The 24,582-nt window shown below is 40.1% G+C and overlaps 1 protein-coding gene across 1 annotated transcript in view; it reads right to left on the reverse strand.

Moving 5' to 3' along the window:
* The window catches only part of akap9 (A kinase (PRKA) anchor protein 9), a 76,633-nt gene extending 52,279 nt beyond the window's left edge, over nt 1–24,354 (reverse strand). Inside the window, exons 1-8 of the mRNA XM_080013354.1 lie at nt 24,236–24,354; nt 14,260–14,532; nt 8,527–8,571; nt 6,524–6,583; nt 4,857–5,006; nt 4,280–4,435; nt 3,710–3,907; nt 431–3,334 (exon numbers count right to left, since the gene is read on the reverse strand). Of these exons, the coding sequence (XP_079869480.1) occupies nt 431–3,334; nt 3,710–3,907; nt 4,280–4,435; nt 4,857–5,006; nt 6,524–6,583; nt 8,527–8,571; nt 14,260–14,532; nt 24,236–24,283 (3,834 nt within the window). The 5' untranslated portion in view covers nt 24,284–24,354. The remainder of the gene's footprint in view (nt 1–430; nt 3,335–3,709; nt 3,908–4,279; nt 4,436–4,856; nt 5,007–6,523; nt 6,584–8,526; nt 8,572–14,259; nt 14,533–24,235) is intronic.
* Between the last annotated feature and the right edge of the window lie 228 nt (nt 24,355–24,582).

Here is a 24,582-nt window from a genome sequence, read left to right on the forward strand (position 1 = left end):
ATACCTCATATACTCATTGCAGTGGTACATTTTAGTGCAAGCCTCCAGATACTCTTGCAATTTGCAATCAAGACCATTAGTCACTCACAAGAGTATTTTAGCACTTAAATTGCTCCTATTGGAGAGTTATATTTAAGATACACATGATTATTGTTTGATTTCCATTAGTTTTTTGTTTTTCAATATAATTGCCCAAATTATATTGAATAACAAAAATTTATGGAAATCAAACAATGACACTGCATATTATAGCATTGGCTGCAAGTATGAGACATTCGATTCATACGCACTTCCAAGTGCAGTCAGGGTTTTTGCAAAGGCTTTTCGATTTCAGCTCAAACATGTCATTTCATCTGATTTATGAAAAGATGGGAAGAAACGTTGGTGGGGAAAGCTGAGAGTGCTGCAGTGGATGAATGCGAGAGCATACCTGTTTGTTGATGTAGTCTCTGCCTCTGTCTCCTTGGTAGCCCTCAGTAAAGTCCTTCTCGCCGTCCCTTTGATTTGAACGCGATGCAACACGACTCTCCATTTGAGCCTTCCCTGCCGGCTCTGCAGCAATCACAGCTTCCTCTTCTTCTACCAAGAGCCCCTCTTCCTCCTCCTCCCTTTGGCTCTGGTCTCTGCTGCTACCTTGCAGAGCGGCACCAGATTTGCGCTCCTGCTTGGATCTCTGCCGTCTCTTGCGCCTGCTTGACCCCGGGGCTGTCGGCTTCTGCGGGGAGGATCGTCCTTCAACAGGTCCCTCCCCAGAGTACTGGACCGCCAGTGGAGATGGAGTATGCGAGAGCCTCTGAACATGCTGAACGCTGTCTCTCTCCACTTCAGCTGCCTGTAGAAGGGACTGAAGAGCTTTTACTTCCCCTCGGAGAGATTCAATCTGTAGGTAATGATCCTCAATGGAACAAACTTTGGCTTCTGGCTCAACAGTCTTCGCTCCTTGCTGAAGCTTAGATTTGCTCTGGGCATCCTGCCCCCTCTTCTGCTTCTGCTCCATCATAATCCCTCGTTCTCTATCCAGCTCTGTCTTAAGGCTTTTATTTTGAGCCATAACCTTGTTGTTTTCATGTTGTATTTTGATTAACTCTCCCTTTAGCTGTTCCAACTTGCCCTCTGTAGATGTCAGCTGATCTGTAACTTTGGAGAGACTGAAAATTAGGGTTTCCTTTTCAGAGGAAATTACACTGAGCTTCTCCATTAATTCAGATGTATCTTTTTCTATCAGAGTTCTGCTGTCTGTGTATGCAGCCTCCATTTTGATATTCGCACTGCTCTCCTTCAGCTCCCGAATCTGAGACTGGAGGCCGACAATTTTTGCCTCAAATTCAAGTGTTTCCTTGAGCGTCCTCTCTTCCAACTGGGCCTTTGCCTCTGTGAGGCAGGTGTACTCCTCCTTAAGCTCCTGATAGTTTACTTCAAAGTTCTTTTCAGCAAACGAGAACGTAGTTTTTTGCTTTTCGATTTCCCCTTTGAGCTCAATCGCCTGTTGCTGTACTTGATTTTTTTCTGATGTCAGGAACTCAATCTTTTGATTTTTTGACTCTATGTCTTCTATCAAGGTACTGTTGGATTTAATCAACATGTGTTTTTCTGATTCCTGTTCATTAAATGTGTTCTTCCAACACTCTTCCTTCTCCCTTGTCTGCTTTTCCAGTGTCTCTGTCTTTGTCAGTAGTGTATTAAGTTCCCTCTCCATTTTAGCTCTTTCGTCTCCTCCCTTTCTTAGCTCCCCCACCTCCACTTGAAGCTCTTGGAGCTGTAGGACGAGCTCATCAGCTTTAGAGCTGTGCAAGGCTAGCTTCAGGTCCTCCTTCAGTGCAAATATTTGGTGTAACAGCTCATCCCTTTCTGTAGCAAAGCTCGCTTTCTCTCTTCCTAACAAACGCAGTTCTTCTTCATAAGTAATACGCAGCTCCCCCAGAGCTCGCTCATGTTTGATAGACGCTTCATTGAGAAGGTTTTCTGTGTTGAGAAAGCTCTCTCTTTGCAGGCCTTCCCTGAGGTGGGTCAGCTCTTCTTCGTGGCTAAAGAGAAGCTGTGTCCTGAGTCTTTCCAACTCAGCTTCTTGCGACTCCGCCATGCGGTCCAGCACAGCATCTTTCTCCCGCTCAAGCATCTCCAATTTGATCTTGTAATTGGTTGTCTCTGACTCATGCTTTACCTCTTCCTCTAGTGCAGCTTCTTCAGCAGCAGCTAGCTGACGCTTCAAGTCGTCAATTGTATCCTGAAGTCGCTGCAATTCACTTTTTTTGTTTTCCTGGTTCTCAAGATTTTGTGAGAACATCTCGACTTTCTCTTCGGCAAAGCGGAGATCTTGCAGAAGGTCAACAACCTGGGCCTGCAGGTTGAGCTTCTCCTGGGCAAACTGATTTAACTCATGCCTGGCTTTCTTGTATATTGCGTCGGACTCCTGTAGCCTTTCCTCAAGCTCTCTAATCTCAGCATTGAGTTTGTCTACAATATGACTTTGAGATTGCTGCTGGACATTTAATTCTTGTTCAGAATGCTGTTTTATTATTCGATCCATTTCGGTTGCATGTTGTAAATTGAGCTCATGCTTCATCTGAACTATTTGCTGGCCATACATCTCATCCAATTCTGCCCGAAGACACTCAAGATTGCGGGCGGATTCCGCCTCCATTTTTTTAACAATATCACCCTCAGACATGCTACCCTGATGATTGCGCTTCTGAAGATCTTCCACAGTACCCATGAGCTGCATAATCTCATTTGATGACATCCGCTCCTTCTGTTTGGAGGTTATGAGTTCACCCTGACAGTTTTCCAACTCCTTTTTCTCCTTCTCCAGTTCCACCCTGCACCTCTGTAATTCACCTTTGCAGCTTTGTAAGTCAACCTTGGTGCTTTCCAATTCATCCAGGCATCTTTCAAGCTCCAGCTCCTTTGAAGTAATTCGCTGGTAGAGGTCATTGAGGCGTTTCCCAGAAGACTCCAGCTCATCCTCCAGTTGGGTTAGAGAGCCATCCCGTTCTGAAATGACTCTCTCTTGCTCTGCGATGATCATGTCTTTCTCATTTACAGTCTGGACATCAGTTTCTTGTTTGCGCTGCCCTACCTGAACAAGTTCCTCCCTTAGCAAGGTCAGTGATCGCTCATGATCTGTTATGATTGCGGTTTGCTCTGAAATCAGTAGATCTTTCTCCCCCAGCGTTTGTGCAAATGACTCTTCTGTTGCTCTTTCCGCCAGTACAAGCTCAGCCCTTAAAGCTGTCAGTGACTGCTGGTGACCCAACATAACAATCTCTTTTTCCTCAATCAGCAGATCTTTTTCGTTCAACTTCTGTGCAAATGATTCTTCTGATCGCCTTCCTGCCTAAAAGAGAAAAAGCATATAATGGAAATAAGTCATATTAACAATATAATGAGAAGTATGCAGAAGTAATAAAAGATACATAGTAGATACATAGTAATAAAGGAACATAGTGTTGAGCACTAAAAATTTTCCTCCACAAAAAGTAGAGTATTCCCGGGATGAGATAACTTTGTAAGTATGGAATAAAAGTTCATCCCACCCTATGGTATTTTTTTCCCGACAGATAAAAAAATGAAATAAAAAGGTGTTTAGACCAGCCGTACATATACAGCCTGAAGATAACAATAAATCAAACAAGCATTCTATACTGATCAATTTTCTACTGGGGATCATTATGTTTTATCTTATCTCACAAACACTGGTTAGCCACCTTACCATCTCCATTTCATCAAGTTTTTGCTGGAACCGGCTAATCTCCAGTAACTGCTCACTGCTCCTCTCCTGGTGCTCTTGCAGCTGAATGCCCAGTTCCTCTAGTTGCTGCTGGGACTGGACAAGTTGCTGTCTGGCCTGCAGGAGATCAGCTGCCGTGCTGCTGTGGCTGGTGTTCCTCAGGGTCTCACCTGCCTGCAGCTATCAATGCCGGACACATCGGGGAGGTTCCGTTTGAGACTTGATTTGACAGATTGAGTGATACGGATACTGCTATCTGATATCTCTCCAATACCAGGCTGCCAGGATGCCAATCATTATGTTCTAATGAGCCCATGCAGTCTTAAGTATATACTGTTCAGTAAAAGCAATTTATCAATATATACTTGGTACTGGCCGATATTTAAAGTTCAGGATTCAGCATCCGCGTCGACAGTTAAGTGGCATCCAACCATCCCTATGATTAGGGAGCAACAATGTCCTGGCCTATAAAGTTACTACTCAATGATGATTTACTGGGTGAATGTAAGGAACATTCAAGTGGTAAATCATGTAAAAGAAAAATGTCTCCACCTGTTGGAACTGAATGTGTAGTTTCTGGCTTTGCTCTGTCATCTCCAGAAATTCCCTCATGATTTCATCCTTCTCTTCGCGAGCCTGCTGTAGATTAGCAGTGAGCTGGGTAATGATGCCATCTCGCTGCTTCAGGGCAGCCTCAAAGTCCTGCAGCTATAAAAGTACAATGCAATAATTCAGGATTCAGTCAAAAGCATTTATATCGATTTTTGTAGAGAGAGCTATGGTAACTACCCCTGGGGACAGCAACTAAAAGAGAAGAGGAGAAGAAAGGTTTTTCCGCAACCCTTGTTTTGTAAACAAGCATGAAATGTGCTAATTGCCCTTGCCCTAGAGGTAGACCCTTCTAAAGCATAAAATGTTGGTGATTTTCAGATCCTGCCATAGTTCAAAAAAGTGCAAAGGAAAACACAATTTACATCTTGTTATCAGGGGACAATTATTTGCTTTGATACTCAGATTTCAATTTGGGCATTTCAGATCAAGCATTTTAATTTTTGAATCGTGGTAAATTATTTGTAATAATTCTTTTTGAAATGCAAGCCTTACAACAGTGGTATAGTATAACAGTTACCTGTTGCACCCCTTCTGTGCCAAAGCTAGTCCTGATTTGTTCAAGTTCCCTGCTTAGTTCCTCCACTGCCTGGGTCTTGGCAGCCAGAGCCTCCTCCATATCCTGCATCTTGTGTCCTTTTGATACTTGATGCAAGGGCTCCACCTCGTCCTGAGTGATGAACAAAGGAGACATAAGAACTTTATAAACATTCAGACTTTCAAAGGTACAGTTTCAAATGCAAACTTACAGTAGCACAGAGCGAACACCTAAGGATTATGCGATAGATAGTTACAGGTTTATTAGTGAGTTTATTGTCTGAGAAGTAGCACTGATATCTGTGATTTTCCTGACTATCATTGGTAGTTATGTTTGTTGATCTATAAAAATAAGGGCTATCAGGGATAATCAATTCTTGCGACCCAAACTGTTACAAGGAGAAAGGAAAGCCGTTCAATGTAGTTTGCTTAGGGTTAGAGTTATTTTTACTTGAGTCAGAGTAGGGATTGTTGTTACAGTGTGTTATTTAATTTTCTAAGTCATACAATTTTGGTTCGTTATGTATGGTATAGTAACCAAAATATAAATTCTGTCAAGTTTCTGTTTGGTAAATCTGGGAAATGTTTTTTGCAAGTTTATTGTATTCATCTGCATGTTACCACATTTTAACAAACACGCTACAGAATTGACTTGGCCCTCCTATTAAAGGGGACCTTTTTTGCTAATTTCCAGCTCTATAATTTATTCTGGGACTCCTCTGGTGAAGCTTTGCATGATTCACGGTTTAAAGAAAACCATTATCTTATACTGGCCCTTTACGCAGCCCCTTAGCTCAGCCTCTGTCTGAAACAAGCTGTATTAGCTCCTGTCTCTTTAAGGCCCCCCTCCCTAAAAGCCCACACTTCCTTCTGATCGGCCAATTTCTGGAAGCCTGCCGAGGGACAGCACCCTTATCCTTACATCATTCGAGAATTTCATATCCGATTTAGAATCCAAAATCAGAAAACCTAATATCCGCCTGTTATTTCATTGTTCATATACAAATCCAAAATCAGAAAACCAATAATGGGCTGTTTTTCCCCTGTTTTGATTTTGTTCTGGAGTTCAAAATAGAACATGAGAAAATGGAATATTTGTGGTCTGCATGTATGACAGAAAATAAGGAAAAGCATATTAGGTCCCCTTTAATATTGTCTCTCTTTCGCAGCTAATGTCTCCACCTGGTTTACCTCTTTTCTTCCAGTTACACATCGTCTTTGCAGTGCCGAACAGCCACTCATCCTCCCTTCTCCCACCAACTCACTGTCCTCTATTCCCCTTTCTTACACTCCCTCCTACACTCAGTTCTCCTTCAGATTAAAGATTAATTTACACCTTTGAAATGTCATGAAGACCTGTTGAATCCTGAAATATGGGACCATTTGTTCTGTAAAAATGGTCATTTTAAAAATGACCACAGATTTCCTTTTTTCCTGTTTTTCCAGACAGCCCGACTATTTCTACTGCACTTTATATGTAGGCGTATAGCGAAAAATGCAATAGCAAGTACAGTGCAAAAGAGCATTGGTTAGTGGGTTAAAGGAAATAACACAGAGGAATGAATATGGAAATGGTAAGTCCAGTGCAGAAGTAAGTGGTTTTGCCAGCAGGCTTCAAAGCGAATAATCTCTTCAACAAATGTACTGTACCCAGACAAAGTGCTCAGAAGACTTCTTTCGGTTCACAGTCATCTTATGGCACCCATTAACCTGTTAAATCACTGTCATTGTCAATACTGTCATTGAAATGTTAAGATTTGTGACTTCTTTCACCGACCCCGGTGCCATAATGAGCTTAGCCTGTTAGTCTGTAGTCAGCAAACACATTTTACATTATGCAATTTGGCACTGGTATGGACCTTTTATTTTAAAAGTAGAGGGTGTGATTTATGGAACGCCATTTCTGTCAATAATAAACAAACACATAAACAGACCTGCCAAAATTGGGAAAATATTTTGAGTACCACAACAGTGTAACAAGCAGCCTCTGTGGTGTTTGAGCTACTGCAGCTAAACAACTCCATCAGTTATTCACACCGTAGCCATCTTGTAACGAGGCTCGTCACATCGTATGCAAGCTACTACGGCTAACTATATACAGTACAGTATATACATTTATCTCATTAGGATATACCACTAGAAATGCATCACCTCGCAAAGTTACTGAACATGTTTACCAGCTTGAGATGCACTGATTGCAATTTTCTTTCCCGATCCCGATTTCAGATTTTCTGACCCGCCGATTCAGATTTTGGCCAATACTGATTTTCATTGATTTGTATGTTCATAATAAAACATTGACTGTTATATAACTTTAACATTGTCGTCTGATCATATTGAGTTTATATGCGTGATCAGTGATATCAAATTTTCGTATCTGCAGTGCACCAATGATAAATACGTCACGTGATCTGATCACGCTTACCTGATAGGACAGCTGCACATACGGACTACTGCTGCAATTTTCAGCGACACAATCTCACAATAGTGAGATTGCTGATTTTGCAGTCTGCACAATTTTGGAATATTGTCGGGCAATAGATCAACAATTTATAAAATTTTCTTTGTTTACCTTGAAGTACCTCCTTTCCGTAATTAAATTAAAATAATATTGAATTTTTTGTGTAGTTTTAGCTAGCACTTCGTACCTGCATATTTTGACCAAGAATTGCGTGGTTGGTACACAAAATGCGCGCAGGTTGACAGGCTTGCATGAATCTATAAATATGCCTATGAAAGTCTATGAAATAAATTCTGAAATAAATAAATGAGGCAATGAATATATAAATAAGTGTAAATATAAATATATACATTTGTAAATATAGTTAAATAAAAATAAAAGTTTTTATTTAAAGAATTACATTTTTCAAAAATACATTAATTTCAGGGGAATTATATTTCATACATTTCAAAAAGTCCCCTGAAACAAATGTGGCATTATTAAATAAATCATTTATTTCCCCTGAAATAAATAAATGTGGAATTATGAAATAAGTCATCTGAAAAGTAGTCTTTTGAAAAATGTCCTATTTTAAATCATGATTTAATTATTTATTGAACAATATTTACTAATTTATGTATTTATATTTATTTACATATGTATTGCCTCATTTATTAATTTCAGCATTTATTTCATAGACATTTATTTATTACATAGTCATATTTATTTGTTTATGTATTTATTTATTTATTTATTTCATATTGACTAAAATGGCATTCTATAGTGATTTACTTTCTCTTGCAAAGCATGGAAGATAATGAATTGTTTTTATGTTGGATTTTTCATTTTTTTTTTTACTTATGATTTCAATAAACCCCATCATGCCTCAATTTCTTTTGATGATGAGCAGTGATGCTCAACAAAATAGCAACATTGTGTGTTCTGCTAGTAATTGAAATTGGGAAGATAGCGTCTAATCTAGTTTATCAAATCAATCAGTGTGTTGTTTTCATATATTGATTTGCATGGTATTCATTTTGCTTGAATACCTCAATTTGCAGAGTATCAATCTCAACGATACTGGAGAAAACACAAGTAATTATTCTCGTTTCACATGAAATTATAATGTGCTAATGGCACCTTCTAAGGATAATCACCACAAAATAAAATGAAAATGAGATGATCATAAAGACTTTGAGAAAGATGATCTCACCTCTGAGGAATAATCTTCAGCCGTGGTAGAGACCTCGCTCTCTGGCTGCAGTAGAAGAGGGCACAACAATGTCATTCAACGTCAACTGCATCATGACAATATTTAGAAATGACGAAAATGACAAAAATGTGGAAAAAATTCAAGGTCTAAGGAAGCGATATGAGATTTTCCTGAAACCTTCTCTAATCCAATACAATTGCTCTCTTTTTTTAATTCAATACAATTAAGTATATAGTATAACAGCTTTATAATAACTCATTGTTAATGTTGGGGGTGACGGTGGCTCAGGAGGTGAAGCGGATCATCCAGTAATCAGAGGATTCCTGTTTCAATTACCGGCTCCTCACTGTAGAATGTCGAAGTGTCCTTGAGCAAGACACCGAACCCCTAACTGCGCCCATTGAGCAGGCTGCCGCCGCCATCGTGTAGATGTGTGTGTGAATGGGAGGATGTGAAGCGTGTACTATAAAGCGTTTTGCATCATCGCAAGACTAGAAAAGCGCTATATAGATGCGGCTGATTTACCATTTAATGACACATTTAAGTATATTTACTTTTTGAAAGACTAGTCAATTCTACCAACATTTATATTCAGTACTCTGTGCAGCCTGCTCCAGCATCGATGGAAAACTGTAACTCCGGAGAGAAAGGAAAACAGGTCACAGGTTTTACTATTTCTAAAGACCGATGGCATGCCACTTGACCTCTTTATGTAAACATGTGTCCACGTCTCATATCCTGTCAGCCAGTTTCTAAAGAATTCGATTTTGAACAGGGATTGGCTTCATAGTAACAGCCAGTGCTTTCAATCACAAAACACACACATCTATGGAGAGGGGAGAACTTTGAAGCGGCCAGTTTCCACAGCAACATCATACTGCTCACGGTTAGTTGCAGCACCGTGGAAAATCAAGTGCCCTGACCAATTTTTTTCTGCCAAAAAAACAACACAGTTTCATGAAACGTGTGGTATATTTAATAAAGGTTTATATAAATACGAATACTTGTCTACTTATGAAGATAAATCGTTTAACATTTGTTGGCACAGCTGATTCAGCCTATTAATATTCCAAGTTTCATTTGCTAGTGGAACTGTTGTGGCAGGAGGGAGCAAGTGCTAATTTCCCAAAGTGTTTTGAAACAGATTGTTTTTTAAATGGTCAGACAAATGCTCTCACTGAAGGACAATAAGTAAACAGCGTTTGAAATAAGAAGACACTCACTCAACTTTCATGCCTATTGTTGAGTGTAGCAAGGCCATCGCAATCGGTCACATAAACCATGGCAGCTCAACATGTTTAAGAGCAATTGTCTGTTTCCATGGTAACCAGTACATTTGTAGGCACCCAACATTCAATGTACAGTAGCTGAAGTGATGCTGCGCAGTAGGAAAAAAAAAAAAACAGAAAAAAAACGGACAAAAAAATCTAAGCACAATTTTAGCAAAGCATTTACTAGTTTCTGTAGCTCACACATTGTTAATTTACCGTTTGCAAAAACATGGCAATTAATATTATATTAAGGCCTGTCTCCCTTATTTTCTGTAGAACTAGTACACGACCGGTCAAAGTTTAAACCTTTCTTAAGATATTTGAATGGCACAGTTTAACAAAATTTCAATGATTCAGTCCTTAGAATGGGCATTCAAAATGATGGGAGATGAAACTGGCGGTTAACGTCATACACTGGGGAAAGACACTCTTTGTGATACAGTCAAAGAGCCTTGAAAGCCCGCCCTCAGCTGGCTCACTGTTCTCTATTTATTTAAAATGTATTAATATTTAAGACGTGCCGCTTGTCCAAATTGCACCAAATTCGACACCGCACGCCCTTGGGTCCCCAGCAATACACCCATCGAGTGTGAAGTGGATCGGACGACCGGTTGTCCTTCGATTGAAGGACATGATAATCAAAGAACAGACAGACAGACAGACAGACAGACAGACAGACAGACAGACAGACAGAGATTCCTTCCTTTATACTGTGGTTAGATTAGATGACAGTGACACCAAATAATACCAGGTTTCAGATGCTTGGGATACCATGTGTTGTATGACAAGTCCCCCACCAACACCTTTTAACCGTTTCTCCGGTATTGATAGTTATCTAACGCCGTTCTTTTCAGCTTGGGCGTCTGAGCGGCTTGTCAATCACTCTTGCGAATGGTGATATATGCAAATATCCTAAAGCTTCCTCGAAAACTAAACCAGAGTCCTGAGACTTACACACAGACTGCTTGAATTTCAACAAAGCAAAGAACAGAAATTGAATAATTTACCAACTGTCTTCTGTGTGTTGCCATGCCCTTAAGGCAGTGGCAGAAGGAACATGAGTTTCAGTTAGCCATCATTCAGCATAGTTCTGTTTTATCTGATTTCAAACTGAAATAGTTTTTGTCTGGTAATTGATAAATCACACTCGGTGAACAATATGTCAATCAAATGAATAAGTTGCTACATATATTTGCAGGCTTATATGAATTATCAATGAATTTTCTAATATGACTAAGGGTGGGATGAGCATAATCTTTTGAGATATATAAATATGACAAGTCTTCGTGTAGCAAAGAAGTTGTGAAATACAACAATATTTTGCTGCAAAGACAGTCAAAACATGTGTAAATGACGCAACAAAGTTTGTTTTTGCCAAGGGATTTTTTTTCTCGTTAGGAATAGCAATTAATTTATCCAATTAAATAAACCAATGCATTTGCGATTACTAACATTGTGCACCAAATGTATAGCACCATGCTCAATTATCATCCGTGCCTTCTAAAAAAATAATAACAAAAAAAAAAAACAACAACATACAAATTGGTTATATTCTCTTGTGTCTGATAACAAGAACAAAGTAAACACAGTAGAAATAATGTAGTCTTGCTCATATCTCTATGGAATTAAATTTTAATTAATTTAAACAATCTCAGTGTATTGTGACTTAAGTGTATTGAAGCCATGCTGTGCAACCACAAACTCATCCCAGATTACTTTGGCTTATTAACTTTGAATTGGCCCATGTGAGTTTGACCAGATAAGACCAGATCATGAGGGTTAACAATGGTTCATCAACACGAGGGCAATTGCTTGAACAGTGTTAGAGATTAATAGAGTGATTAACAAAGTAGTAGTAGATGTTTAACTAAAGAAGAGCTGGGGATTTAATACAGGGGCGTAATAATGCATCTGAATTATTTGATTTGTGTTGGAAAAAAAAAAGTTTCCGTTTTGCTTTGCCATCTTGATTACCAGCTTATTATCCCAAATAGCATGTGATAGGTTTGGGACAGACGGATAGATGGATAGACAGACAGACAGATATATAGTTATGATTCCCCTTATTTATAATTCCCGACTGAAATGTTGTGCCTGTGCACACTGACTGACTGAACAGGAGATCCTTTCCGCACACGTTACATGAACACACAACACGTGTTCTCCGAGATTGGGCATTAAAAGGTTCACCGTCACTGCAAAGAAACTAAAAACTGAGTGTTTTTATTACAGATGTATTGATTGTAATTGAATGAAACAAAAAAAACCACCGTGCACAACCATGCGTAATAGGAACAGTCTCTCTCTCGGGGAGACGGCAGTGCACGGAGCAGCAGCCAGAAACACACAATCCAGGTTTATAATGTATTTCTTATTTAAGTTCTGCTTTTATTCGTTTTTTTTTACAGTGAACAAGAATCGAATAAAAAATAAATAATCCTGTCCCGCGCATGGTATCATGTCATTTGCGGTGTCAATTCCGGTGTAAGTTTTCATGACAAAACATCATTTGGATACCCGAAAAACAGTGACCCCCTGTCACCGAGCAGTCATGTAGTGTGCAAACCATAAGACTGCAAGATTCAGAACACAGAAAGTTGTGTCGCGTGAACCGTACAGCTATCTGACGACTTTAAAGTTGTGTAGTGTGCCCATGGCAAAAGATAAAAAAAGCACTTTATCACAATTTTCAAAACCACCTGTCTATCTATAAAGGAAGGACTGTCTGTCTGTATGTCTGACTGTATGTCCTTTGATTATCTCAACAACCGTTCATCTCATCTACTTCACACTTGGCGGGTGTATTGCTGGGGACCCAAGGATGTGTAGTGCCGACTTTGGTGCAATTTGAACATGTGACATGTTTAATATTAATAAACTTTGAATATACAGTGAACAGCGAGCCTACGGGGGGTGGGGCTTCAGGGCTCAGCAACTGAGTCACGAAGAGTGTCTTCCCCCAGTTTATGACTTTAACCAGCAGTTTCATCTTCCATTGTGGAACACAGGGCTGAATCGTTGACATTTTGCCAAACTGTGCCATTAACATGTTTTAAAAGTCTTACATTTGTTCAAAAGTCTTACATTTTGAACGGGCCTCTACTAGTTTTAGTTCTAGGAATCTCTTGTCAGTTTGTCTGTCCATCTGTATGTCCTTCGATTATCTCGACAACCACTCATCTGATCTACTTCCCACTTGGCGGGTGTATTGCTGGGGACCAAAGGAATGAATTTGTGCAATTTGGACACGTGCCCCGTAGGGATAAATTTGAATAACCAAGCGAACACCAAGCTGCTCTGTGAAGCTGGGGCGCTTTGTGACATCATACAATTTCACTAAGCGGGACGATTCGTAACATCATCCAATATGTGAAGCACGAGATGCACGCCTAGCAAGCGACGCTGCACGCATTGCTAACACAAGGGCAGAGGAAGCGCTGGAGACGCGGGCCGAGCGCCGGGCGCGTGACCTCCAACGTCACACAAGCCTATGAGAGGAGGACACCGCTGCACGGCGAGTGGAGCGCCTGGCAGTCCACATAAGTGTGACTAAATCATTGACTCAAGAAACCTGGACTTGACTGATCCTCCTGAAGTTCTAAAATGCCTATATTTTCACATTTAGTGCTTATTTTTTATTGCAAAGTTGTCCCTACATTTTGTCTAACTGTGCCATTTTGACTGGGCATGCACTGGAAGGAATCTGTCTGTCTGTCTGTCTGTCTGTCTGTCTGTCTGTCTGTCCTTCGATTACCTCCACAACCGTTAATCCGATCTACCTCACACTTGGCGCTGTATTGAACGGGCATGTACTATTAATCACATATCTCAGCCCACTATGAACAGGCAAAAACAGACAAATTTACTGTTGCATTATAACATTTCAAGAAATAATCTGCAGCACACTGATTGATTATTATTTTGTCCACAAAATACAACCTTGTATCATAATAAATCCACCCAGCAGAGTTGAGACCACTGCTGCCGAATGTCACACAGTCAAAATGGGTTTACATTTCTCAAAGATGACACATTCCAATGTGGTGAAAGGCATCTCGTCAGATGACGAGACGTAGTGAAACTCACTTCTTGCAAGCTATGGAAAAAGTTATGGTAACCTAGGTACTAGCTAGGTCGAAAATACGCAGTAAAGGGACAGAGCCAAAGAATAATAATTCTGTCCCACGCACGGTTGACAACATTCTGATACCACTTCCACCCACTCATACAACATTTCAAGGGGACATGCACGTGTGTCCTTGTCAACAATACTGTATTACCTAACATTTACATATACACACAGCAGAGGGTCAAGTTTCTATCATGCTGCAATGGAAATCAATTACACATGTCAATTACACATAGATTTTTATAAAGTATCCTGAAGGTAATGGCTTCTCGAGCCAAGAAAAGTCTGGTACAAAACAAAAGCTTATGCTCAAAATTAGGCACAATTTCCTACCTCTATGGTGTAGGTCTGGTCATGCTTGACAGTCTCTCCACTGCGCAGGGTCCTGGCGAAACTATACTCCGTTGTAGGGGGTTCTGGGTCTCCTTCCTCTAAACGAATAAGTCCTCCTGCAGGGACCTCCTCTCCTAGCACCAACTGGTCTTGATCCACCTCAATTGTACCCTGTGAATCTCCCCCGGCGTCCTCTACCGGCTTCTTTTTCTTTTTCTTCTTCTGTTTTTTCTGGGAGTCTGCGTAAGCTTTCCTTTGCCGGTACTCAGCCAGCTATGTTGTAAGAGGGAAGGAAGGCAAACATAGTTAGTGTTAAAGACAACGATTTTTTATCTTCAAAGTTTTGTTAACATTGACCCTTGAAAACAAGTGGTAGCTGAATCCATCGGGCTGTATTACTCATGGTGTACCACATGGATTAACTATTTTGATTGACAATCTCTGGTTATACTAAGAATAGAGTTAAAACGCTAACAAATATTACCCACTGTTTTGCTATAAAGTTTGCTGAAACTCAACCGAAACATTGTGTGCCTCCATAAGGTGCCCTCTTTGCGCCGAATGAGTCCTCTGTGTCCATATGACCAACCACGTATGCTCCTTGCTGTGGCAAATGCTAATCTGATAAACAGCTTGGTGCTAAAAGGATTACATACGAACATTTCCAAACTGGCACACATGTCTATGATGTGCTGCTGATAACCGGCATTTTTTTGTTGTGTTTAAGAAAGTACATAATACAAAAGTATTATATAACCTCTTAAAGAAAAAAATAATAATAATTAAAAACATGGGCATTGTCTTGATTGACAATTCATATTAAAATATGGATCTCCACTGCTTCATGACGGGCAAAGTTTTTAAGTATTTTTAATGCAACTTTCCATTCCCCAAGGGTTTAATGAGACCTCAGCAGAGTCTTATTACGGCTTCAGATTTGGGATTAGAGAGGTCACCTAAATCTTCGCTAATCTCCTCTTTGGTTCCATTCCTAAAGGGTCTGTCTCATACACCCCGATTAATTTCCTTCCCAAGACTTTTCAAACGGGGACAAGAAATTCAAAATAAACCTGAAACCACATCCAATCCAATTACAGCATCGAATTCACAAAAAGCATTAGATAGAGGGGTGTTGTTTTTTTCATATCCATGGTGCTGTATAACATTTGTTGTTTTTGTGGAAACTGCGGACCAAAACAAATACACACACGTTCAAACAGGTGTTTTTGCTGTTGATCCATTATGCACAAGCAGCAGGTGACAGCTTGGCAATCACTAAATACATGGCCGACAGAGCAGAGAGGAAGGAAAACCCCACCGGTGTGACACCACAGGAATCACGCCGACAGCCATAGATAGGCTAATGCTAAGGAAACCACGCTAGCACCTGCTTACCTATCTGGCAGATGTCCGTCTACAGCACACATGCGAAAGGCTGCCAGGTCAGATCAGGCCGTTCGACATTTTCGATCCAGACATGATGGGGCTGGGCGATATTGGCAAGATCCAAAGATTACAGTATTTTTTTAATGAATACTTCAGTATACTTTTACAATATTTTAGGGGTGCTTTCATAAGTTATTGACACACAAGCAATATATTTAAAAAAATCATTAGTAATGTGGTTGAAACATTTAACTTTATTTCCATAAGCAAAATCCCAGACGATATCTAGTCCCATGGTGTCAAATAGATATTGAGGTATTTGTCAGAAAATACTATGATCGCCCAGCCCTACTGCTGACTCATCATTCTTCACTTTTTTTCTTGTTCATTCTTTATCTATGAGCTCGGCAGAAACCTTTTCATTTTAGAGGAGTATATTTAACTGGGAATCTTCCTTATAAATACCTAAACATAACTGTGAAAAATAATTACTAAGGAAGGAGTATCGAAGTGAGAGAATATTTATAGCAGTCCCTAGACATGTTGCATACAATGAGGAGACATTTCAATTCAAATTTTGGAGATTATGCCTATTAAAAAACTGGTCTTTCTTGATCTGTTAGTATTTGCTTGGCCCATTTGGCTGAGGAGGGCAGAGAGCTGGCAGAGCATATGGGGGACAAACAACAACACTGGCTTATCACCATCTGGGAGAATGGATTCCACGTAGGCCTATCTCCATCTGCTGTTTCAGCCGGTGTTTACAAACATTTTTACGCTGGCATTTAATAGAAGTAATCTGAATAGTAATTAACATTGTAGCATGGCTCTTCCTTCAATACAATGACCAAATGGGGACAGAAACAAATTCATTCACAATAACAATGCAATTAAGAGGCACAATATTCCGACACACAAAAAGAAAGTCTTACTACAAAAGAAAAACACATGTGGCAGTCTGTTGTTCAGGGTAACCTTGTATATTAATGGCAGAACATACTGTGGCTCTTTAGAACACTCCATCGGCAGTTAGAACTTAGTGCATACAGGGTAAGCATCGCCTCACTCCAAACCTACACTGTCATACTGCCAGAGAGACATTAGCCAAGACAGTCTCTGGCACAGTGACACGGGAATGATAATCTGTTTCTCAGCATGTCACCGATTACCTTGTCCTGATCACTAATGATAGACAAAGTTAGACAAAGCTCTGACTTCTCACTATGGTGAGACAGGTGACAGAAGAGGCCTCTTTATTCAGAGCCATGCTCTCATACAGTAGCCTACTGTTGAAGCTCTGTGTCCCACGTAAAGATAATGGCCAGGCAAAAAGGGTTCCCACTTAATGCACTGGAAGACAAGTGAAATATCGGAAAACAAGCACAAACACATAACTGAAACAGCCAACAATAGAAAGGTACCAGTACCATGATAACTAGGGGTGTAAGAAAATAATGATACACTTGTGAAATTTTGAGTTTATAGTTTGGGTTCAATCCCTATCTGCTAGGTGGTATTGCAATAGTCATACTGTATTGTTGTAATGTTGTAATATAGTATTGTAGTAAAATACAACTTTTCTCAACTTATGACATTAAAATTTTAATATATCACTGTATTACCAATATCCCAATTTATATGCAGGCGTGATGTATCAAATTGTGACTTCTTTACTGGTTGTGTTACCAGATCATAAACAACCTTGCTGATACAGTAACTTAACATAATGGAAATTTAGGCCATTATTGACAAGTTTCATCACTGTGCAGAAGAAGTTTCTGTTATCTATATCCATCTCCTGTGTATCATTCCCTGCAGTGCGGATTTGAAATACCGCAGATAAGGTCAAGGATAATATTAAGTCAAATATTGTTCTCTGAGCCTAATGGAATTTGAATGCACCAGCTGTATAAAGGACCGCAAAAGACCACCAAACATTTCTATTAAACAAAAGAGAAAAATTATAAACAAGCACAGTTGAAACAAAATTACTGACCATTGGGACCACTGGGTCTCTACCATGTAAAAAAATAAAAAATAAAAACACCAGTAAAAACATATATGTGTAACCATTTGATGTCAGTTTTCAACAGAATATATATGTAAATGATCTACAGCACAATTTTTCTCCTAAATGTAATTATCATTTAGCTAAAGAGAACATGATTTCCTGCATTAAAGCAGCAGGTGTGGCCTCCATTTCGGGATCTGCCTCGCATGGAACCAACTACATAATAATAGTAATAATAATAATAATAATAATAAGATATATGATATATGTGTAACAATGTGTAACAATGCATAAAATAGGATATGTAATCATAATATACACATTTTGAAAAAATATTGTTTTTTATGGAAAATAAAAATAAAATTGGAGGAAGGGGGAAAGGGGAATACAATGGCATGTCGGAAACAATATCTGACACGTTAAAAAAATAGGAGTTGATATCTCTGAACTTGAAGATTCTCACGAGGAACATCACTATGAATCAGCATCAACAAAAGCGCTGAGGTATAATCTTGGATTTGCCTTTGCCATCTGTTTTCTCCGAGGATAATCCAGGCCTCAACTCTGGCACAGCAGAGTTGAGGCCTGACGTGGCTGTAAGGGCTGCATTTTGTTTTTAAAAGTTTAGAGAAAAGATGTGGACCCTTATTTTCATTTTGCCTCACATAGATGAGAAAGTGAGTGAGTGAATAAAATATTTTTTTAGACAGAGGGCAGAGCATTATACAATTTAAGTGTGGCCCATCATCTGAATCAACTCTTCCATTACTTGCCCCATTGGACATATTCAATAATGTGATTCAAGATGAGAAGAGATTGTGGCCTAAAATTAAAACTCTCTAGTAAATGGAGATAATTAATATAGCTGATAAGCCATGTTGATCAATTCTATTCCATGGAGAGGACATTGTAGGGTCCAACCCCGATGAACAGAGACTCCTGAAGGATTCATTAATTAAATTTAAGGCCGGTGCCAACTGGATCAATTTGTGTCTTGCTGTCCTCAAAGTGTATCGTTTCTGTCATTGACTCTGACCTTTTTAAGAGATAAGCTATTTGCAACTTCCTGTAGCTGTGCTAATTATGGACATAGGGATGAAATGATACTAGCATCATGTATCGTGTATCGAGAGTTAACCTTTTTTACATTTGGAAGATTGTGAGATGCTTCTAATTTAAGGGAAAATGGATACTATGTCAATTATAGTTTTCTATAAACTAACTAACGGTCTAACTCTATTCTGGTCAGTAAAAGTAACCCAACAGATAAGAATTCTGTATTGGCCGATACTTAAAAGTTTAGGATTCAGAATCTGTGTCAGTAGTGAAAACTGCCATTCGGCATCCCAAAATGTTGATACTGTAGATCTATTGAAACATATTGATTCAACAATCAAGCTACAGGTCCGACTGTATTTTTGTTGCCATTCTTACAGAGATACAGTATGATGGGAGTGCAGGGTGTCTCCATAATAAAACACCAATATTCAGCAAACAACACATCCTGTTGTAATAAAATAATCCACTACTCGATACTATTATGCTCATCTTCAAAAGGTTAATATAGGTGTCTATAACAAAACATCCTCAAAACATGTTTAAATTTTTTTTGTTTTTGCTGAAAATACCACTCAGATTAGGCATTCTAGCCATTCTAACATGCATCTAAACCATCCTGTTCCAGGACGGTCTGTTACTGTGGGGTGGCACCACCCTCCACCCTTGTATTTAGTCTGTAAACTTTCACGGATTTCACCTTATCAGTCCACCAAAATCTGTTTCTGAACAAATTTCAGGCGAGAAATAAGCAATTAATTTGCAGAATCTTCACTCATTAGATCTACAAGGTCTAATTTAAAAGTTTAAAAGTTTTTTTTTTTTGCTGACACTGCACCAGGATACCACATGCAGGAGTTTTTTGTTTCATGTAAACGTCGGAAAATAAAATACATCTACAATAAAAACACTATTAAACTCTAATACTCAGCAGTTTCTTCATGGAAAGTTGGTATTAATTCCTCTTTTTTAAAGATTTGTGCTGGTCTGTGAAACGACAGAGCAGTTCCCAGCAGCACTTGTTATTCCCCAGCCGTGGGTGAAGTTCCTCAGATGGGGAGCAATTCTAATTCTACTTAGGCCCCACTTGACATAGGAAGGGGCTGCAATTCTAAACGGGTTGTTTCATCATGTTTTATGAAATAGACAGCTCACAAAAAACTGAAAAGGTGAGTTTTTCATAATAGACTTTAAGACTGAGTACAATTTTCAGACGTTAATTCTAAAATGTCATGATGTTTGTGCTGCTACACACAAGCCTTTTGTGATGCTTTTTCTCACCTAAACAAATCTGAAAGAAGCTTGACAGAGCCTTTGTTGTAGGATCTGTAAAATCGAACGTTGGGTATTGTAATGGAAAATACAGACCAAGATGTTGAAACTGCTGAAACAATTGCAACTGCCTTTTTGATCAATGCTTTTGACTACACCCTCAGCAGCTGCCTTTGTGACAGACACCCTCACACTGACGGTCCTAGTGACCTCCGTGATAAAAACCCCCGAGCCAGCTGGTTCGGGGGAGATGCTCTTTACTTTCCTGTGTGACTTGTGAAGTCCTCCCCGCTGATTAATCTTCTAAGCAAAAGACTAAGACTAAGTGACTATTTTCTGTCTAACCTGAACTATTTCACCCAACGCATCGACCACCACCTGAGTGGCTAGAATTTCCACTACAGTATTATAGGAAGCACCTTAGAGATGCCAAGCAGAAGACAGGAAAATAATAAACATTGTATAGCATCTTTACTTGGTCATTGTAGATAGGACTATTAAAACAGTTTTCTTCATCAGGTCATCTCAGTGCTTCATACCCTCATATGCAGACGACTTTACACAAGACAACTTCAAGCGATTTTAGCATTGCAGACCAGTGCAACATCGGGACCAATCATGACATGGCATGATGGCTTTTGGTGTGTGAAGAGGGCACTGACACCAGTCAAAGTCTGAATACAATGATTTGGCTGACCATTCATGCTAAACATGCTTGATGCTCAACAACGTAATTTATAATCCCTAAATGCTAAGACCCAAGGGGTGAGCTCTATCAAGCTGGCATGGAACAGATAACAATGTCACAAATATAGCTGCAGTCAGCAATACACAGGGTCAAGTTTAGTCGTTTTAGGTATGCATTACAATTTTCCGGGTTCTGTGAAACGTAGCACAAGTTACAAAAGTTACAAACACCTTGGATGTCTGGACCAATCAACGTGCACTTATGTCACTGCATGTTGCTCTCCTGGCGTTCAGTTAAATTTCCCTGAAGAACGTATTTCAAGAATATCGATCATTCCTGGATGATTCGGTGATGCGAGTTTTCCGGGTCGTGGTGACACACAGAATTACTACCACAAGTCGATACACTTGTTGCGTGTTTTGACTTTATCCAAAAAAATAGAACTGGGCTATCTATCTAGTCCAGAGAGTCCTGTCTGGCGGTGTCTCTGTGGAAGGAAATCACTCTGTGTGGAATTTCCCAAGTCCAAGGCGATACATACACGCTCACTAGTATGGAATTTCACAGTACGGTACAGTATCTACCAAAATACCGTGGTTTACGGTTTTCATGGTATTAATGTTTTGCCCTATGTTTTCTGTATATTCTATTAGTAAATATTTTATTTTAAATAAGAAAGATACATCGAAAAGCCTCGCACCGCACACGACACGAATGGACATTCAAAACCACAACCTGCACATTTACAGTACGTTGGATGATGATGTCACAAAGTGTCTGATTGTAAAACTAATCTTGTTCCATCATTTTTCCAACGTTGGCGTGTTGGTGAAGCAAGAACGTTCGGCTACTTTGGATGTGAATTGATTTGAATGAAACTTGAACCACGAGATGTTTGCGACGTCTCGGTTCTAACGACACCTCAACCATGTCCGTTGCTCCTGCAGTTGTTCTGTTCCAGACAAAGAAAGCCAGAAAAACTCAGAGGACAATAATAAAAATCAAAACGATAACAATAGGGTTCCAGCCCTAAACCTAACCCTAATTAACTGTGCGAGAAAAAAAAGAAGGTGTTAAAGAAAAAAGTTTTTTAATGTGGGATGCAGCATAATTCCCAGTATTCAAATTCATAAACTGTATCTAGCGCTATAACTAAAAGTGAGTGTTTCTTATTAAACGTGTAATAACTCCAACTTTACAACATCAGCAACATCAGCATTAAGCTTATTCAGACAGAGGTGGGAGCTCCCCGGGGATGGTTCTGAGTGATCATGCCACAGAAAAGCAGTCATTTTCATAATTCATGGCCTGGAAAGACGAAAAGTTACTTGAAAATTATTATCAATGCCTTTCAGTGGATCACAAAGATTGTATCCTGCAAGTGAGGAGTGACATGTTGACTTGGTAGAGAATGTGGTATTAATCTACTCTTAAGTAATACTTCCCCTTTCAGCAATGCAGATGCCAAAGCCATAACCAAGGAGACCGCTTCACTCATGGTCCTCCCGCTGTGTGACTCTCAAACACAAAGCATTAGTCCCAGTATGATCCACTAAGTGTCTATATGTAAAAGATGATGTAACCCTCTCAGCACTCCCACAATAATGTGTTTCGATTTGGTCTATAATGATTCTTCTTGCATTTATTTCATTCATCTATCAATACAAATGTATAAATAGTTTCCCTGCATGGAGCAAAACAAGTTGATTTTTCTATATGGACAACACCTCATCTGGAGAGCCCCTTTCCCACCTGGAATCCGTAATATCCGGAAAGGGCAGTAGGTAGCCATTCACACATAGGCCTCCTTTACGGAAAAGTTCCCTATGGGTCCCACAGAGATGACTGTTCTAGAAACAATACATAATCCGCACAAGCCGTATCTCATATCACAAGAGACTAGGCAACACAATTGGTTCCATTTTTAGCCCAGTGCTTCGCTCCCCGTCTCCCAATCTCCCAACCCTACCAGCCCTTCCCAGCCCTCACCGCCCTCCCCGCCCTACGGACTCTTCCCTCACGTACGGAGGTACCGTGCCCAAACGCTATAACCCAAACCCAATGTTATTAAATCAGTGTGATCATTTTCAACCTGTCCTACACTCTCTGCCTCTGGAGAAGGAATATTCTCCACCCATTCTACCTATCCAAACTCCGCTCCAGGCTCGGGTGCATCCGGCAGGCAAGCAAAGCCCTTGTGCCCAATGCCACCGCACCCCTAAGTGTAAAAGACAGGTCCAGGGTCTGAGTGGCATTTTTAAGAAGAAAAAGGATAATATTTAAGAATATAAAGACCTGTCTCTGTCGAGACTGAACGTGTTTCAGTTTCTTGTCTTTGTAGCCCAGCGCCATGGTTCTAATCGGGGTCGCCATTTTTCCGAATGTTGTTTGATTCCCCTTCCCAAAAACTTTTGAAATATTTGCAGGAAATAAATATTCGTAAAAACCCACTATTTGTGCTTTATTTGGATTCAGCTCCACCCCCACTTTAAGGCAATTACTACCTCCATTCAGAGCTGTACCGGCCACCAGACATTTGTCAAACATTGGAGTTGTGTTGGAAAAAGGGCTGTACTTGTTTTTAGAACTGTCCCCCCAGGGGTCCAAATGTGGCTTGCACATCCTTTGAATAAGATAAATTAGCAATGACCTCAAAAAACACCTCAACCCTCCAATAAAAGAGAGGCAGTTTTCACTGTAGTCCCACCCATAATTGTAACCAATCACAATTTGCCGAATCACTTTCTGTCAAACTACTGCACATTTTAAATACTCTGGTTTATTACACATTATATGGTTCGTGAACACAGGACCAAGTGGGAAAACATATTGATAAGTAAGTTACAAAATGTTCCTTGTCACTAGTTCCGGTTAATGTCAGAACATACCTAATGGCTGAAATTTAAATGTTATGTCATTAAAAACACAATAAAAACATATGAGAGAATACGCAAATAAAGTTAGAAGATCTGTTCTTTGTGAAGAGGTATTTGTCAATTTTATTTTTCGGTGTTTGACAGTTTAGCTACACTGTCTGCAACAAAAGACACGTTGATTTGTATGAAGCCTAAACCGGTAACAACTTTAAAATCTGGCCCCGACAGAATGCCATGGACTAGCCCTGGCGCAAACTAACTGATTCTTGTGTCATTTTCAGATGTTTGCTGAAGATGTCCAGGGCATGTCCTGTGAATCCCGTCACGCAGGATCGGTTAGCCGATCTTCAGGTGGCGTTTGTAAGCCTTCGATGAAGCCAACAAAGACACTACCACTTTCACCTGGATGGGCGCAGTTGTGTTGATTCACGAGATACCAAAACCCCCAACGGTGCGCACACTGAACCACGCAGTCATGTGCTTCTACCGCCGACCTAGGGCTGTCAGAGCAGGGGCAGCAGAAGTGACAGCTGGGCACTTGGGCAGGGGTGTGGGAGGGAGGGAGGGAGGGGGCTAACAGAGAGCTGACAAACCAAACCGTTTGGCATGAAATGGACGGCACCGAAACTTTCCTTTTTTTTTTTCTTAACTCTCATAAATAAATGTTCCTTTCACCCGGCACAATACCTTTGCTTTGCCGGCCTCCAGCTTCTTCTGCCTCTCCTCGTCTTCCATCGCCGTTGTCCCAGTGGCTAAAACAAGAAGGAAACAGCTTCATGCGAAATACCAGCTCATAATCCTAAGCGCAAATGTTTCCCTTCGGGAGTGCGGTTTTGCGGGAAGGGTGGTCACGGACAAGGGTGGGAGTCTCGCATTACTATGAGCTAGCTCCTTCTGACCGAGCTTCACTTGGCCGCCATGTTTTCCACGTAAACATGAGGCGGCAGTTGTGGCGTCACCTAGGTGCTCGGTTAGCCACGCCCCCCGAGCGAATCCCACTTTTACTATGATGGTGATGCATTCCATCGAAACTC

This window comes from Zeus faber (assembly GCF_960531495.2).
Source record: "Zeus faber genome assembly, chromosome: 1".
NCBI lineage: Eukaryota > Metazoa > Chordata > Actinopteri > Zeiformes > Zeidae > Zeus > Zeus faber.